The sequence below is a fragment of the Anomalospiza imberbis genome, chromosome 4 (assembly GCF_031753505.1).
Source record: "Anomalospiza imberbis isolate Cuckoo-Finch-1a 21T00152 chromosome 4, ASM3175350v1, whole genome shotgun sequence".
Classification (NCBI taxonomy): Eukaryota; Metazoa; Chordata; class Aves; order Passeriformes; family Viduidae; genus Anomalospiza; species Anomalospiza imberbis.
Genome location: NC_089684.1, coordinates 36,129,290 through 36,145,210, shown reverse-complemented (window position 1 = coordinate 36,145,210; position 15,921 = coordinate 36,129,290). Strand labels below are relative to the sequence as shown.

Genomic DNA, 15,921 nt, shown 5'->3' with positions numbered 1-15,921 from the left:
AAGTTTCCCACAATGCACAAAGCCAGCAAGAGGGAAATAAAATACCAGGTTATAAAAAGGAATTGAATTGAAAATACACTAAAAAAAGTGCTACAAAACCCCTACACGGATTGTGTCACTGTGTTCCTCTAGACAGTCTATTCATTCCATAGAAACACATGGCATAGCAGCAACAATACTGAAAATAACTCTGTGCAAAGTCATATCAAAAGCTTAGTACTAATTAATGTAGGCAAGCTGTGATAGGAAGTGAAGGAGGCTGCATGAGAACTGAGCAAGTAAACTGTGTGCTTTTGTTTGCTGGGCTCAACAGCAAGAGAGCAGCAAGGCAAAGAAACAACTGCAGGGCAACAGGGTCATGAACTGATCATACACATTTGATCATACACCATACACATTTGATAAAATACACATAGATCATGCACATTCCATGAAATGATACCAATTTGGCATAAATTGCAGTAACCTGTTGAACTTGTGCAGCGTGATTGAAAATGAAGGTTTAATGTAGCAGGAATTTGGGTATTTGGTTCTTTGTGTTTGGAGGTTTAGGTCATTGCTTGGTTAAGTGAAAACAGCAGCTGTATTACAAATTATTATGTAGAAAAGTATACATCATCTCACACTTGACAGAGTTTCTTTTTTTCCATCATCAAATTTTCACCTTGCTGGTCTAAGCCATTCGACTTACTCATACACCAATTTCCACATAAATATACATATTCTATGTATTATTCTGAACGAAATAAATGTAAGTAGATTTCTATGTACTTAAATAATATATTTTGGAGAATATATTTATTTATGTAAGTTTTATGTAATTACTATGAGTAAAAATTAGAAAGTTATGATGGGATCAGTAAATTGTAGGATTTTTGAAAATAGTTTTCTCATAGAGTCACTCCAGGATTCTCCTAACTTATATATTCTTCTTACTGTGCAATCAACACTTATTGCTCATCCATGTGGTTTGAACACTGCATTTCTGCAGACAGAAAATGTTCATAATGACTTGAATGTTCATAACACTTGAAAGAAATTCTGAACTTGACTGGAGAAAATAAAATAAGTGAAATAACACTGGTGAGGAAAATAAAATGTAGCTTTTAAAGAATTCCTATGTTTTCAATTCTAACCATTTCTAGCTAATTTTTCTTCCAGTGGTGGTAACATTAGCCGTTATTTTTATAAATAATATTACTATAGTTACCACAACCCCTTATCTAAGATCCAAACTCTATTGGACCATATTCTGTAGGATATATAACAGAGACTATCTCCACAATGAATACCTGATCAGTTTGATTCTGCTCTATTTCTGATGCTTTGAACAAGGTCCTGAGATGGTAGCAGTGGAAACAGCACCATTAAATCTACCTCAGGAGTATTTTGGTCTATAATTAATAAGAAATAGCTTTCATTTTTTTAAATATATTTTTTGGTTCACTCTAGATGGGCAATAATTTTATAATGCTTTAGAGCTTTCCTGAAGTTTCATACTGACATTAATGACAGAAAAATTTTTCTTCCTATTAAAAGGTAAGGATTTTCTCAATATACAAAACCAGTTAAAAATTGCTATAACATCTGAACTTTCTATGTAGAAGTGCTTATTTTGCTCTAAAGAAATTACTTTGGCAGTTCTTAATCTCCTTTGAAAGCAGGTTAAAATAAACTACATAAGGGCACAATTTCCTGCATGAAATAACAGTGTTTATACAGGGAGACATTCTGGAATAATAATTGTGTTCTAAAGTAGCCCCCTCGTTAGCTCTGCAACATTTTCTTCATACACTCAGGCATTTTCATCCTCATTGATGAAAAGGTATCATTATCATAGAAAGTATTGCCACCAGCATCAACGTATTTTATGTATGAATCAGGATTTTATCATGTTAGATAGGACATAGAGGATAAAAAAGCTGGTCTCTTACTCAAAGAGCTGGTGTCTAAGCAAGGTGAATTGGAAAGGGGAAAAGAGTGGACATTTGTCCTTTCTTTGGACATTTTGATTTGTGTGGCATGGTTTCTAAACAACAGCACTCCTTTTGATTGGTGCACATAGTTCTGGACTTGCAGAGTCAGAGGATTTGGATGAAACTTGTTTGTGTCATCCAAAGAAATTAAATATAACTTTGGCCTCAACCCATGCCTGTGCCACTGTCTCCCTCTGCAGCAGAGATGCCAGGAAGGTCTGAACACGATTTGGTCCCAGCACAAGTCCATGTGTTTCTGTAAAAGTATTTGTGAAATCTGATGGTTTCATTCTACAAAATTTATTTCACCTGCTCAACTTGATCTATCCAACTCGAATTGGTTTACAAATGGAATTTAAAAGTTTTCAAAGCCATTTAACAGTTGAATATTTATGAATTGGATGATTAATTTATTTAAAATAATCTACCACAGAGCTGACACAAAGCACAGTTTAACTTATAGTTATCAACATCCCTGAATTAGATCAGAATAAATGACCTAGAGGAGAAAAATGTTCGTGTATTTATACCAGAACAAGAAGTGCCTCCTAATCCTTTGATTATTTTTCAAAGGAATAAAGAAGTGCATGTAAATATTTATTGTGTATTTTGATCTAGTTTGGATCATAAAGGCCCAATTCTGTATGCCAGGATTTGTAGCACAACATTTTCTACTGATGTTTAACGTAAATATTTGAAGAGATGTTTTAAGCAAGAAGTCCTCACTGTCTTGAAACAACTTTCAAAAAAAAAAAAAAAAAAAAAAAAAAAAAGAAATTGCAGTTTGGTACAGTTAATATGATGGAAGAAGAATTTTCATTCATTTTTTATTTGTTTAGCTACATCTCATTTCTGGAAATCCTGTGGGTAGTTTTATCACAGCTGTGATGGACATAATAGTATTCCATTTAAATAAACATCAATAACAGCTTTTTTGAATGGGACACTTGATTAATTTTAAAAAATGAGGCCTACCTGCATTTTTGCTTTTAAAATTAGCCTACGTGATTTCCAGGTATAAATTTGTGAGCTGTCTGATCCCTTCATTAATAGTTTTTTAATTCAATTTGTGATTTTCACACCCACTTGAAGTAAAAAGGCACAGAAGTAAAACCGAAGAAATTGGCTCAAGTAAATTGCATGTGCATAGTGCAGTTCTTGGTGTAAGAAGAAAACATCATAATGCTGGATTAAAAAAAGTTATACTGAAGCAAAATTTTTATTGGCATGAATAAACAAGTTATACGTGCATAGTCAAAAAGTTGTTCCTTTGTGAATAGTACAGTTTTGTGGTCAAAAAGAGAGTTAAAACTATGTGGATATCCTGCATATCCTGTCACAGAGAAAATCCTGACTTATATTCAGGGGTTTATCCCTGGGACAGGCCACAGCTCTGATATCTACACAGATGAGAATGGCTTTGCACATGCAAAATTGCTCAGCAGAAATGGAGGATGAGTTGAAAAGCCACCATGTAATAATGCTAAGAAACCTAATGGGAATTTTTTTCTTTTCTAAAAAGTCTAGTAGAGCATTCCCATATTTGCTGTATTTGAAATGCTGAGATTTATTTCCTCATATCTCAAGTTTGCCACTTCAGATACATCATCCCTGTTAGGTAAATAAATCTTACAAGAATCCCCCTACACCTGAGATAACACTTAAACATGTATGCTAATTAAAATATAATTGAAGGAGAGCAAGACTCTGATGTACTTTTACTCATAATAGTAGGTTCTTTATGATCTTGAGTAAACCCCCTCTGATGATTCAACTGTTCACTGTTTATTGCATAACTTCTGAAAGGTATTTTTATCTTACATTCACGACTGGTTTACATTCTTCTTCGGAATGTATTCCTCTTGCAGCTCCTGCTCAAGGGGAAGAACACTTACAGAGCATTATTGCAGCAATAGAAAGGAAATGGATAGTTCAGAATACCAGATTAGAAAGGAATATATAAATAATTAGAGGTAACTTGGCTGTAGCCCAATGAAGCCTATAAATCACATTATTTTAATCAATTTTTGTGGAAATAATGAATATATGAAAGTGAAATATGCATTCTTATTTTAAAGCACAGGTGATAGTTATTAAATGATATTTGCTTCAATCTGTTTGTGTTAACTGTGGTCTTGGAAAAAACAGTACCCAGCTCTGTACAAAATACTGATTAAAAATTGTGCCTGTCTTTGAGTTTACATAATATCTTTTATCTTAGATAACTCTAAAGTTCTTTCCAGCTACCGTGCAAGAAAATAATTGAAAAAGTAAAAAAAAAATTAGTGAGTTTTATTTGAAAGAAAATTATACTTTTAATTAGTCTTAAAAATAGAGAATTTCAACTGCTATTTTTCCTCTAATGGCTGTAAAATCTGTATTTGCCAGTTCTGACTGGAATGCATAGAAGTCTTGTGTATCTTAGCTATCTCAGACTGCGGCTATATTTATTCATTTAGGTCAATTTTGGCAGTGCTTATGTGTGCTGTGGATATACCAAGTGTGAAGATTTTTCTTTTTAAATTATGAGATACCATTTTCTGTCTTCTTACCGGTGGAGTATGAAGAAGACTGAACAACCTAGCAGAAAGATTGCTTGAAACTTTAGAGTAATTTTTAAGATTAGTGTGCTATGCTGGTTTAAAATTCCAAAATGCCTTTTGTCCCATCAACTTAAATCTTCTGACAAAAGTAATTTAGCCACTTAGGGACATGAGTCCCTCTGGGAAGCATGGAGATGTTTGCAGTTAAAATTTTCAAAGGCACTGAAGTTATTTATTTTTGATAGGCAAAATTGTATTCATTATAAATAAATTCTGTTCCTCAATGTACAAAACCTCCTTGCTGTGACAGTCAGGAGCTGGAGAATTGAATGTGTGCCTGATCCTGGGTCCATGTGCAGCAAATCTTTTCCTCTCTGCATGCCTCTGCACAAGGAACTCCTCGGCCTGTAGAGCAGAGACAATTATACTTGCTTTGGGTCTTTTGCTGTACACAATAACTGTGATTTTCCATGGTCATTTCCGGTGCTTTAATTTTTAGAGGGTTTCCTTTCTTTTTCTTACTTTTTCTTACCTTGACCTAAGTGGGAAAAATAGGGAAAACCATTTTAAAATGCAGCAAATAAGCAGTGAGATAGAGAAGTGCATCTGTTTATCATGTTTGCACAAGCACGCTGTAGGGATCTGTGTTGCTGTTTGTCTGGCAAAGCCTGTAAACAGCTTTATTTGTGCATTAACCACTGAGAATCCACATCTCCATGCTAGTAGTCTGATGACTGCTGCTGGAAAGTAGCTGTGAGTATATTTGTTTTAGAAACGTAGTATGGCGAGGTCAGAAAAGTGAAAAAATAGGTATTGGGTACCTTTTTGGAGAGCAAGTAGGAGATCCAATAAGAATATTATTTTTAACTTCAATACCTAATACCTACCTTCATTACCTGTTGGAAGAACAAAATATGATGTGGATTCACTAAAAATCCAATCTCTTCTGAGGTAATTTGATTTCTTTATTAGGATAATGGTCTTTATTGGTTGAAGAAAATGCAGTGGACATGGAGAAGCAAATTTTCAGAACTTGGTTCCTAGATTCTGCCTGAAAATCACCTGTTTTGTATGAGTTGCAAGAGTAAATCTGCATTTTTTGCATACACATGAACCTATTTCATATATGTAAAGGGTGTTATTCTACATGACATTTTCACAGGTCATTCTGATGAACCAGCGTGGCTTAGGGAAAATAAAGGATGCAGAGTAGATCCTCCCAAAGAAGTACAGGGATGACAGACTCCTGGTTTTGCAAGTGAGCTGAGTCTTCTGACTTTATCTTTTTTACCTTCAGCATCACAGCTGCATTCAGCCCTGGAAAAAGATCCATTATGAAACTGCTTGAATGCAAGCTTTCTTTATTCATAAGGAATTTTATAGATGCTGATAGTGTGAATTCATCTTTTGTCAGAGTAAATTTCTGTCACTTTGTGACTTTTTTAGTTGACTATTTGGGTTTTAATTTAACATCCATCTCTGCTCAATTGGAGTTTAGATGACAATTGAATAGAGCTGCACGCAGCTGTGTGTATTGATAGGAACTCAGATCTAAAAAAGTTCTACCTCACAAATGAGATGCAGTAATAACTTTTTTTCTGCTCCACTTGAGATAAAGGACTGTGTGCTTTGTACTTCCACACTCCTTTATGGCTACTCTGATGAATTAAACAGGATCTTTTCCACTGCTGGAATGTCATGGTCTGTACTCTCACACTCTCTAGCCTGCCTTTAGCCTGTGTCAAGCAGCTTTTTTCCCTAAAACATCTGGGACATGGTGCCAGGGACCACTCCTGAAAGCAGATTGAATATGTTCACATGCTGTGGCCCACATAGATTGCTTGATATGGCTGAGGAATTTTAATAATGTAGGTATAAATCATTCCATTCTGGTAGTCTTAAGTGACAAAGAATGGTGATGGGTACACTTCATTTATGGATAGAAACAAGCCAACATGTGATTTTGAAAAAGAGAAATTTTGAAAGGCTTGTGAGAAGCCTTTGATACCCTTAAGTGTGTTATCTTGGTAAACTGGGAAAGGCTCCCTGAAATCAGAGTGTGTGCTGCTCATGACAAGCAGTGTGCTTTAGAAACAGAGAATAAAACATTCAGAAAAAGAATGGGAACATACTTGTCAGGTCATAATGCCAGCTAATCCCTGCTAGGAGAGAGGACCATTGGAAAAAAACATCATGGCAAACATAAATTGGATAGGAATTCATAGTGTGATGCTGAGGTAATGCTGTAATGCATGTTACCTCATGTTAGAACAAGTAAATTTAATTATTTCAGGCCAAACCCTGCATGAATAATTTAGACATCTCTGAAGGCCACCAAATGGTGATCTACATGTCTGCTTCTCCCTGGAATCTATAGGGAACTGAGGCACTTATGAGCAATTTAGGAGGAATGGTTCATATCCCTCCTCTTCTCCCCAGGGCTCTGAAAATTTTAAGTCACATTGTAGCTGGCCTTTAGTGTGTTCTGCATTGGTTAACCCTCAAACTGAAATGTTCATTTTCAGACTTGTCAGCTGAAAGAAATGGGTACTGCAGATTTTGTAAGAATGCAATAAAAGTGGTGAATTTTGAAAAACAAAGAATAAAAACAAATCGAGAAAAAAGAAAAGAAGATTGAGGAGAATAAATTACTGTTGCATACAAACACATAAGCAATTTTTATTAAAAAAATTAAAGAAAGGAATCAAATAGGAGTTTTACTAAGGATGATACCAGAATTATTAGCTTATATTGAATTGCAAAGAATGTGAATTGATACTACAACATGTATGCAATTAAAATAAGTTGTTGACAAAGAATTTGGAAATATTCTTAGGGAATATGCTCTGTGCTGTAAGTTTGACATACATCAGGATTAATTTGGGAGTTATTTAATAGGCCTTAACACAGTACATATTTATAAGAACTCTTGCAAATTTAAATATTCTGTGCTTCTCTGACTTTAATGGTGAGGTCATGTATTATCTTTAGTCTTTTCAGGTACATAATGTGGTTATAATAGTACAGAAAGACAGAAGCTTTATTCTCACTTGTATGTTGTGCAAAAATGGACTTTTGTGTTTTTATGGTACATTATAGAATACAGCTTAGTACTTTTCTCTGGTGAGTTGTAGTAACTAAAAAGCATTGTTTTGGTAGTAAATAATCAGAACCAGAGATAAATCAAATCTGACATCTACTATGCTGCTGGCTGTTGCTGGGGGTGGAAAAGAAAAATTCTCTGCATTTAGAACAGAAAATCAAATGCACATTAAAGTATCTTGTGTGCAACAGAACATTGATGACAAAATCCAGGGCTTGATTCAAAAGTCAATCCTTCTTAGTCATGTGCTTGATGTAAAGCACATGTTGATTAAGGTCACTGCTTAAATGAACTGGGAATTGAGTAGTTGTTCTTAAGAACTGAAAAGCTTTTTTATTTTGCTTTTTTTTTTACTTTATTTTTTCTTTTCCAGAGGATTAGCGAAGTCCAGGTAGCAAATAAATCTCAGAGCACCCAGTACCACCAGAGAAACATTATTTCAGTGGCTGTCATGTGTGTCAACATTTGTATCAGGCATCTCACTTGCCATATCAAAATAGTTGCATGTTCCAAACATTGAAAATACCTAAATACTCTTTAAGTATGTATTTCCCAATCTCAAAGCTAAAAGAAGTGGCAATATGTGTAAATCAGCAATTTGGTTAAAAATGTTTTCTAAAAATAATGATAATCTGTTGTTCAAATGTTCAAATTTGAAAAGTGGCAGTTCTGTGCTTAAGTGCAAAGGACAAACCTTCCACCCCCTTTTCCTGGAGTAGGTAGCACTGCTTGTCAGGTTTAATGCATTGTGGTCAGTGCAGTATCCAGCACTGTCAAATTTTGGCATGGTTGAGAATCCTTCTTTCTTGAATTGATATAAATGTATATAGACATGGAAATGTATGCACTCAATGAAAGGAGAAAGGAAAGCACAATATACGTGGTTACATAGTTTACTTTAAACAAGACAGGATTTTTTTTGCATAATCATATTTGTTCCAGAAGTAAATACATACTCTCAAATGAAGGAAGGGTTTTAGTGGCCTGTGGAGATTTTTTATTTAGCTAAAATCAAGCCTGTTTCCAGAAAACTTTCAGTGCAGCAATAAAAATTTCTGCATTTTGGCCTATTCTAATTTATTCACAGCCTGAAGACCCAGTGCACACAATTGGTTTTCTTGTTTCACATGAAATCTGGGTAATTGTACCCATTAGTCCAAATGCTGTCGGTTTATTTTAGAAAAAATATTTATATCTTGGATTCTGCAGATGCCAGAAGGAACATTTCAGCCATACTGAGTGCCATATTGTTATTAGGGGAAAATTCTACCCTGGGGCAAGTGACAGGTTCACGTGCAGGAGCTTCTCCTGCCTTGCCTGTCTTGTCACATGCCAGCATTTGACAGGCAGAATGTGGTTTCATTGTCACCTAACACCTTTAGTGTCTTTCAGGACCCTTCTGACACACTCCTAAATCACACAGTGATCACCAAAGCCAGCAGACTCACTGGCATTAGGGGAGATTTGATCTTATTTAATTATTTATCTATATTTTCAAGTGCAAAAGTATGTTCCATCTTCCTTCCCCCCCCCCCCCCCACCCCCCCAAACTATTTGATATAATTCAGAGTTAAAAACCCACATAAATTGTGTAAAATTAAACATGGGCATCTGGAATGCAAGGTGTTTTATCCAAGAGTTCTCTACAGAATATATAGATTTGAAGAATAAAATCTCTGCACTAAAGCCTTGAAAGAAAAGGAAAAAAGTTCCCCTTAAACTAATTCATGAGGAAAAGAAATATGAGTAAAATGCTATTTTTATATTTGTGTACCAAAGTTTATTGGCCTAGATAAGACGCTCTCTTTTTATAATGCCATTAATGGAATATTAATAAAAGATTATTAGCAATGCTTTAGCAAACTTCTTTAAGTAATAGATCACTTTTAAATGAAAAAAAAAACCACTTTATGGATTGAAAATATACTGAATTGACACTTGCAGTGACTGGAATGCTTTTTTATCCACAGAACATGGGTGGCAGCAGAGTAATCCCCATCCTACATCCCCCAGCCCCAGCCCCAGCCGTGTGTCTCACCCTTTACCTGGATGCACCACTACGAAGGGTGAGGGAGCTATGGTAGTTTACTCTGCATTCCCATTCACTTGTTGACCTCTTTCCAGAAAACATAGTTGCTGATATCTGAGCTGCTGAACTCTGAGCTGACTGGAACAGCCAGGTTATTTCTGACAGAATACATTCTACCACTTCTTAGGTCTTGTTCTCTATTTGCTTGGGCAGAGGTAGAGCAGGAGTGCTGAACTTGAAATCTGGTTGGTTGGTTGGTCACCAGAATTATAATTTTCTGGCTCTGGTGAAGCTGATGGGACTTAGTGAAAGAGCCATGATTCATATGCTACAGTTAAACATGTAGACTGTAAGGCAAACCAGCAAAATATAAAGGACAGTTAAAATTAACAATGCAGATTTAAAACCAACCTTGCCATAATGCATATGAAGTAATTAACTCCTTTTTAAATTATTGCTCACTGCAAGTGAAGCCAGAATAGCTGGGCTGTTCCTGAATGAAATGCAGGAAGTTACAGCATCCTGTGTTCCTTCATCATTTGCTGTGCTCTGTGGGGAGAGCTTGATCTGGGTGGCATGGTGAGGCACACAATTTGTACAGGGGACCCCCAAGAGAAGACAGTGAGTTGAGTGCTTGCACAAAAGCCCATTTGTGAAAGCCTGAGTGAAGCCAAATATTGCTTGGATGTTGCCTGAACTTAAGGAATGTAGATCTGAAACAAGATAAGAGTTTACATAGTGGCTTTACCCCTGTTCTGCTGTTGCGGGGGTTTTTTGATTTAAAAGAAAGGGGTTTAGGTCATCTTTCTCCTAAATGAAGGGGGATCAGGAGTATATCTGTAACAGCAACTGCATGCCTGGTATTTTATATTCTTTGGAAATTTTATCATCTAGCAGTTCCTTTGGATCTTTAGGCTGTTGGCACTTCTAGGGCGACTCAGCAGTTGTTCTGTTAAGAGGAGAAGTAATGCTACAGGAGCTTATGGAGCTCTTAAATACAGTCCAGAGGGAAAGTGACAATGGTTATAAAAGGTATGGGATGGGTTTATAGTATGGGTTTTCTTTCACTGCTTGGGTTGCCAGCTGTGTCTGAGCCCTTTCTATGTCCCCTTTAGATTAGCTACCACTGCTAAGCAGGAGCAAAATTTGATTCAGAGAGTTTGAAGGTGTTCCAAGCACAGGCAATCCCTTCTGGGCTTTTCCATAAGAGGAAATGCTCCTGCCTGTACTCACAGTTATAAAGTAGTAATCCAACATCAAGTTGGGATGCAATAGGATGATTTGCAACTGTGTGAAAGGAAGATTTATTAAAGAGACAAGGGCTTTACAGTATTTTCTGCTCAATTCTGATCCATGAACTAGGAATAATTGCTGCATACTTTACTATCTCTTTCCTGTTTATTGTGTTAGTGTTTTTAATTTATTTTTCTGTTCAGCTACCACTGGTGTCTTTACATGTCTTCTCTTATCAGTCTACACAGAATTAGCTCACTGTGGATGGGAGGCTTATTAGGGTGTATTGAGCAACAAATGAATCTTAATATATTTTTGGGAGTTCTTATTTTTTTAGTTCATTTTGTTTTATTTTATTTTATTTCATATAAAATGTATGCATTAAGTACTCTTACTGTAACACTCAAAATATTTGTTGTTCCGGGAAGGATCAATACAGCACAAATCTTGTACCCTAAGAATTTTAATTGTAATGCTTGTGAATCTTTAATCATCTTGTTCACCTCAGATAATATTAGTAAAATTACATTATCAGAATTTTAGAACTGCTTATGATTAAAGCTTTTTTTCTGACTACCCATACTCACACAGACTTGAAGGTTCCCTGTGTACTAGTTTGAGAGTTTGGAACAGATGATAAAATAGGGATGAAAGAGAGAGCTGTGATCTCAGAGGAGATATTAGGCACCAGAAATTATGGTGTTCTTGTTCCAGCTCTTACACTGACTGTGATACTTCCATTTCTATAGCACTTGCCATCTCTGGATCTCAAAGTGGATTATAAAGAATAGTGATTTAAACCTTCCTGCACCTCTAGGAGATAGGTAAGCAATATTATTCCAATTTTACAGATGGAGAAATTGTGATACAGAGAGGCTTAGTGTTTGTTATTTAAAAGTTTATTTATGAACACACATGCATGCACACACAGAGAACTGGAAACAGATGTCAGAACTTTCACTGCTTTTTTAAGTTGAGTCCATCCTCCTTTCCATTTAACCTCTCTGATTTATATTCCCCATCTGTAAAAAGACGGAAACTGGTGTAGAAATGGAGAGATCTGCTTGCACATAAATTTCTGTGCAGAGCCAGAAAAAAAGCTAAACAAACATACAGCACAAAAGTTGCTTTTAAAATTCAATGCTTTTTATATGTTGGCAGAGGATATTTTAAGATTTGGTACAACAGTTTTTGTAGGTGGGGAGAGTTGCAGTAGTTCTGCAACTTTAATGCATAATATTTAGTTATTGCTATAAAAGGGCTTGATTGTTTTGTAATATAAGCATGTTAACTGGAGATTAAAAATTTCAAAATCCATCAATTTGCATGGCAAAAGGCCAGACACAGCCAGTAACTCAGTCTCTGCATTATCTGGAAGATGGTGCCACATCAGTACCACCACCAAGGCACTGTGTCAGACAGGAGTCGGACAGTGGTGCTGCGTAAAAGCAGTGATTGCCTCAGCTGCATCTCTTTTTATCTTTCTCCCAGCAAAGTCCTACTGTATCTGTAGTGCAGCATGAGTTCCTCAGTGGCAGATACCAACCTAGACATCTATGCCTAAATATTTACAAGAGAACTGAAATTATGACTGAACTTTGGGAAAAAAAATTTAAAGATCCAATATAAGTCTTGTTATTTTTACTACTATTATTGGAATGATTATTTTTTTAGTGTAAAAAAATATACTTTAAAAGATGTCTAGATACTGGATTAACCTGATCATGCACTGCATCAAAATATCTTCAAGGTTCTGATCTCATTATTCTTAAAAACATTGTTTAAAAAACATCTTGCAGAAGCTTTTAAAAATTCTTTCTAATTCTGCTACTAATTTGCTGCAGAACTGAAACATTGAAAACCTCATCTATTAGATGTTTATTTTTAACAACACATCTGGCAATTTTCTCTATGTTGAACAGATAGCTTATACAGAAATGTATTTCACATTTTTCTGTGTGCACCCTGTAGCATAGGCAGACTAGATTAGACAAACATCCAACACCCACAGTAACATTTTCCTGTAAGTAATCTAACTTCCCTGTGATACAGTACCCAGATTTCATACCTTTACTAGTGAATATATATCTAGGAAATAAGTATGGCTAATGTATATATTTATGTTAAATGGAACGGAGACTGGATGTGTTTATGTGTCACCACGCAAGCATCAACCTGTACGTGATTCAAAGATTCATTCAGAAGTTAAGATTCTTTTTTGTTTCACTTGTAAAACTTCTGCAGAGAAGCAGACTGAATTGCAGGTAGGGATTTAGTTGATTTGGATCTAAGGTAACACCTGATTTTATCAAGCTAAGTTTTGCCAGATAGGAATAGTGCTGATGCTAATTATAATACTTGAGCAAGTGAGTAAGTTCATTGTTTTAATGTGTGATTGAGATCAGAATTTAACTTGGGGTCTTCCTGAATGCTGGTACAAATAATTTGTTACTTTTGCTCCCACTTACAGTTAAATTAGCCAGAGTCTTGAGGTAATACAGCTACTGCAGCTGGTGGATTAGGATATGGCTTTGCTAATGCATTGACCTTCTTCATCTGTGTAACATGAGTTATTTTTCAGCCTGACAGTAAATGCTGGAATTTGAATTGTAGTACTAATGCACCATTTTTTTAATCTGTCAAACCAGACTGAAGGGTCATTTAGAGATGAGGATAATGGTTCACTTTGAAAGAGAAGGAAAACCAGCTTCTGAATTTAAGGGGGAATTCTAGATCTTGCTTCAAAAAACAAGCTGAACTAGGAAAAAATTAGCCTGTGAAATTTCAGTAATATTTCACCAGTAAGTCTGAATATTTGCCTTATACTGATTCTGTACAGGCACATTGGGATATTTGCCGTGATATGTTAGACAGAATACTAAAACAGCCTATGAAATTTGGTTTCAGGCTATCAAGCCTCAAAAGGAGGCTTTCTCTTAAAAGTGAATCAACATTAAACTGTTTGCTATAATAAGAATTTCCAGCGTCAGTTTGTGACAAGTTTTGATTGTTTCTCTACACCCTAAGAAATCCTAAACCTAACAACTGTTGGAGACTGATTTTTTAATTTTTGTTCCTCTCAGAAGTGTCTTTCTTTCTTTCCTGCAGCACGGAAAAGGATATGCTAGTCACTTCTACAGGACTTACCTGAAGCAGCATGATTTGCACAAAAGAAAGTCGACCAACAAAAAGCATCAGCTTTCAACTTCATTATCTTGGCCATCCAGTTCTGTGTAACTGAAGGATTTGTGTGCTGTTGGAGACATCCTGGCCAACAATAGGACCTAATTCCTCTCAGCAGGCCTGAGAAATGAGTTGAAATGTGTAGAACTGTAGAAACTTCAGAGGCAACTGATCTTGCCTCTCTGATCAGTGTGTGCCTGTTTACAGCACTATATATCTTTCTCTCTCCAAAATGTCACTGAGCCCTTTAGATGTTTATATTCACCACAAAAAGCCAATCGTACAGATAAAAGAGATGTGCATTATAAATGCAATATCACTGTTTTAAACTTGACTGTTTTATATTATTTTTGTGTGATCAAGTGTTCCCCAAACTATTCCAACTTTACAAGAGAGATTGTGATCATGTTCTTTTCACCTGTGGGTCATAAAAATGTTGTTAATCTGAAGACCCACAAAATTATCAAAGACATTTCTGTAGTTTATACACCGTGTTGCAAAGTGTTTACTGTACTATTTCAAAGCTTCTAAATAAATATAAAATATATATATATTATATTATATATAATTTTCTGAAAAACGTGGTACAACTTAGTTGATTTTTAAATGGATTCATACAGTCTACACCATACACTAAAGCGAGAAGATAATTCAGGGTTCCTAAGCTATCCTTGCTAAAAACAAAAATAAAATAAACCTTTAATAATACTTCCTCAAAATTCGTATTTTGGTCGATCCTGTTTTTCTTGTTTAAAAAAAAAAAAAAAAAGGCAAAAAGCTGTAAGCAACAACATTTTGTCTAAAAAGTTGTAAGGAATTTTCAATGCCAAAGATGCAGCTGTCAATATGACCCGAATGAGCGCTATGTACTATCAGAGGTATAAACCACTCTCCATTATTTTGATTATGTTTCTATGGTTTTTAATTTGGAATCACAAAATCTTTTATAAGGCTCTATAAATTCACCTGTATATGTTGTTAAAAAGAACACTGGGTGTCTGTACATTTTGCAATGTAAGATATAATGTAAGTGAAGTTAAGTATTTTAAGAATATCATCCCAAGCTCATAAATATGTATACATACATACATAAATACATACACACACACACACACACAAACACCCACACATCTCTCTTTAACATAGTTTTGTGAAACTATACAAATATATTGCCTAAAAATATTTCTCTTGTGGCTAGGAATAGTTGTTGATAGAATTCAAATTACAAAGGCAAAGTATATGCCAGACTCTTTTATTACAAAGGAGATTTCCAATTAGGAACATGGCACATCCTCAGCTGACCCCTGTCCCTTTGGAGTTAAAATGGTGTTGGCCACCATCTTTGTTGGGAAAAGGATTAAGCCCTTGCATATAATCTTTATGTTCTGTAATAATTCTGTGGTCTGAAACGGTATCTTAGAGCGTTTCTTTTCTATGAAATATTGAAAAAAGTAAAATTTCAAAGGTAAAGTTTAAAACTACTTTCATGTCCATGGAGTTTAAGTACCGTTTACTAAATGTAAAAATCTAGTAAAGTTTTTTCTTTTTTTTTTTGTGTTGTGATTTTTTTTTCCTCCAGTGTACCTTATTACATCAAATAATGAAAGCAAATGAGAGTACACCTTGTTGTCAGCCAATGCCTAGCTAAATTCAGACCAATTCCTACTGATGATTCAATATTAAGTAAAACAAGAGAAAAAGTTTCATTGATTGCAGTGGGATTTGGATCATGCCATTATATAGGAATTCTGTGGTCCCCACCAATGCTGTCGTAGGATGAGTGTGTGAGAGGTCACTGCTGTGTCATAATAGAATTTGGGTTTCTTATTTTTGTTTGTTAGTTCTGGGTTTTTT

The 15,921-nt window shown here is 35.3% G+C and overlaps 1 protein-coding gene across 5 annotated transcripts in view; it reads left to right on the top strand.

Annotated features, from left to right (window-relative positions):
• PCDH10 (protocadherin 10) overlaps positions 1 to 15,620 on the top strand; it is a 34,708-nt gene extending 19,088 nt beyond the window's left edge. For 2 of the 5 annotated variants that reach the window (XM_068187879.1, XM_068187880.1), the window contains exons 5-7: positions 9,593 to 9,688; positions 11,634 to 11,708; positions 13,993 to 15,620. In XM_068187879.1, the coding sequence (XP_068043980.1) occupies positions 9,593 to 9,688; positions 11,634 to 11,668 (131 nt within the window). In that variant the 3' untranslated portion in view covers positions 11,669 to 11,708; positions 13,993 to 15,620. The remainder of the gene's footprint in view (positions 1 to 9,592; positions 9,689 to 11,633; positions 11,709 to 13,992) is intronic. The other 3 variants (XM_068187882.1, XM_068187883.1, XM_068187881.1) reach the window with 2 other exon arrangements.
• Positions 15,621 to 15,921: the final 301 nt, after the last annotated feature.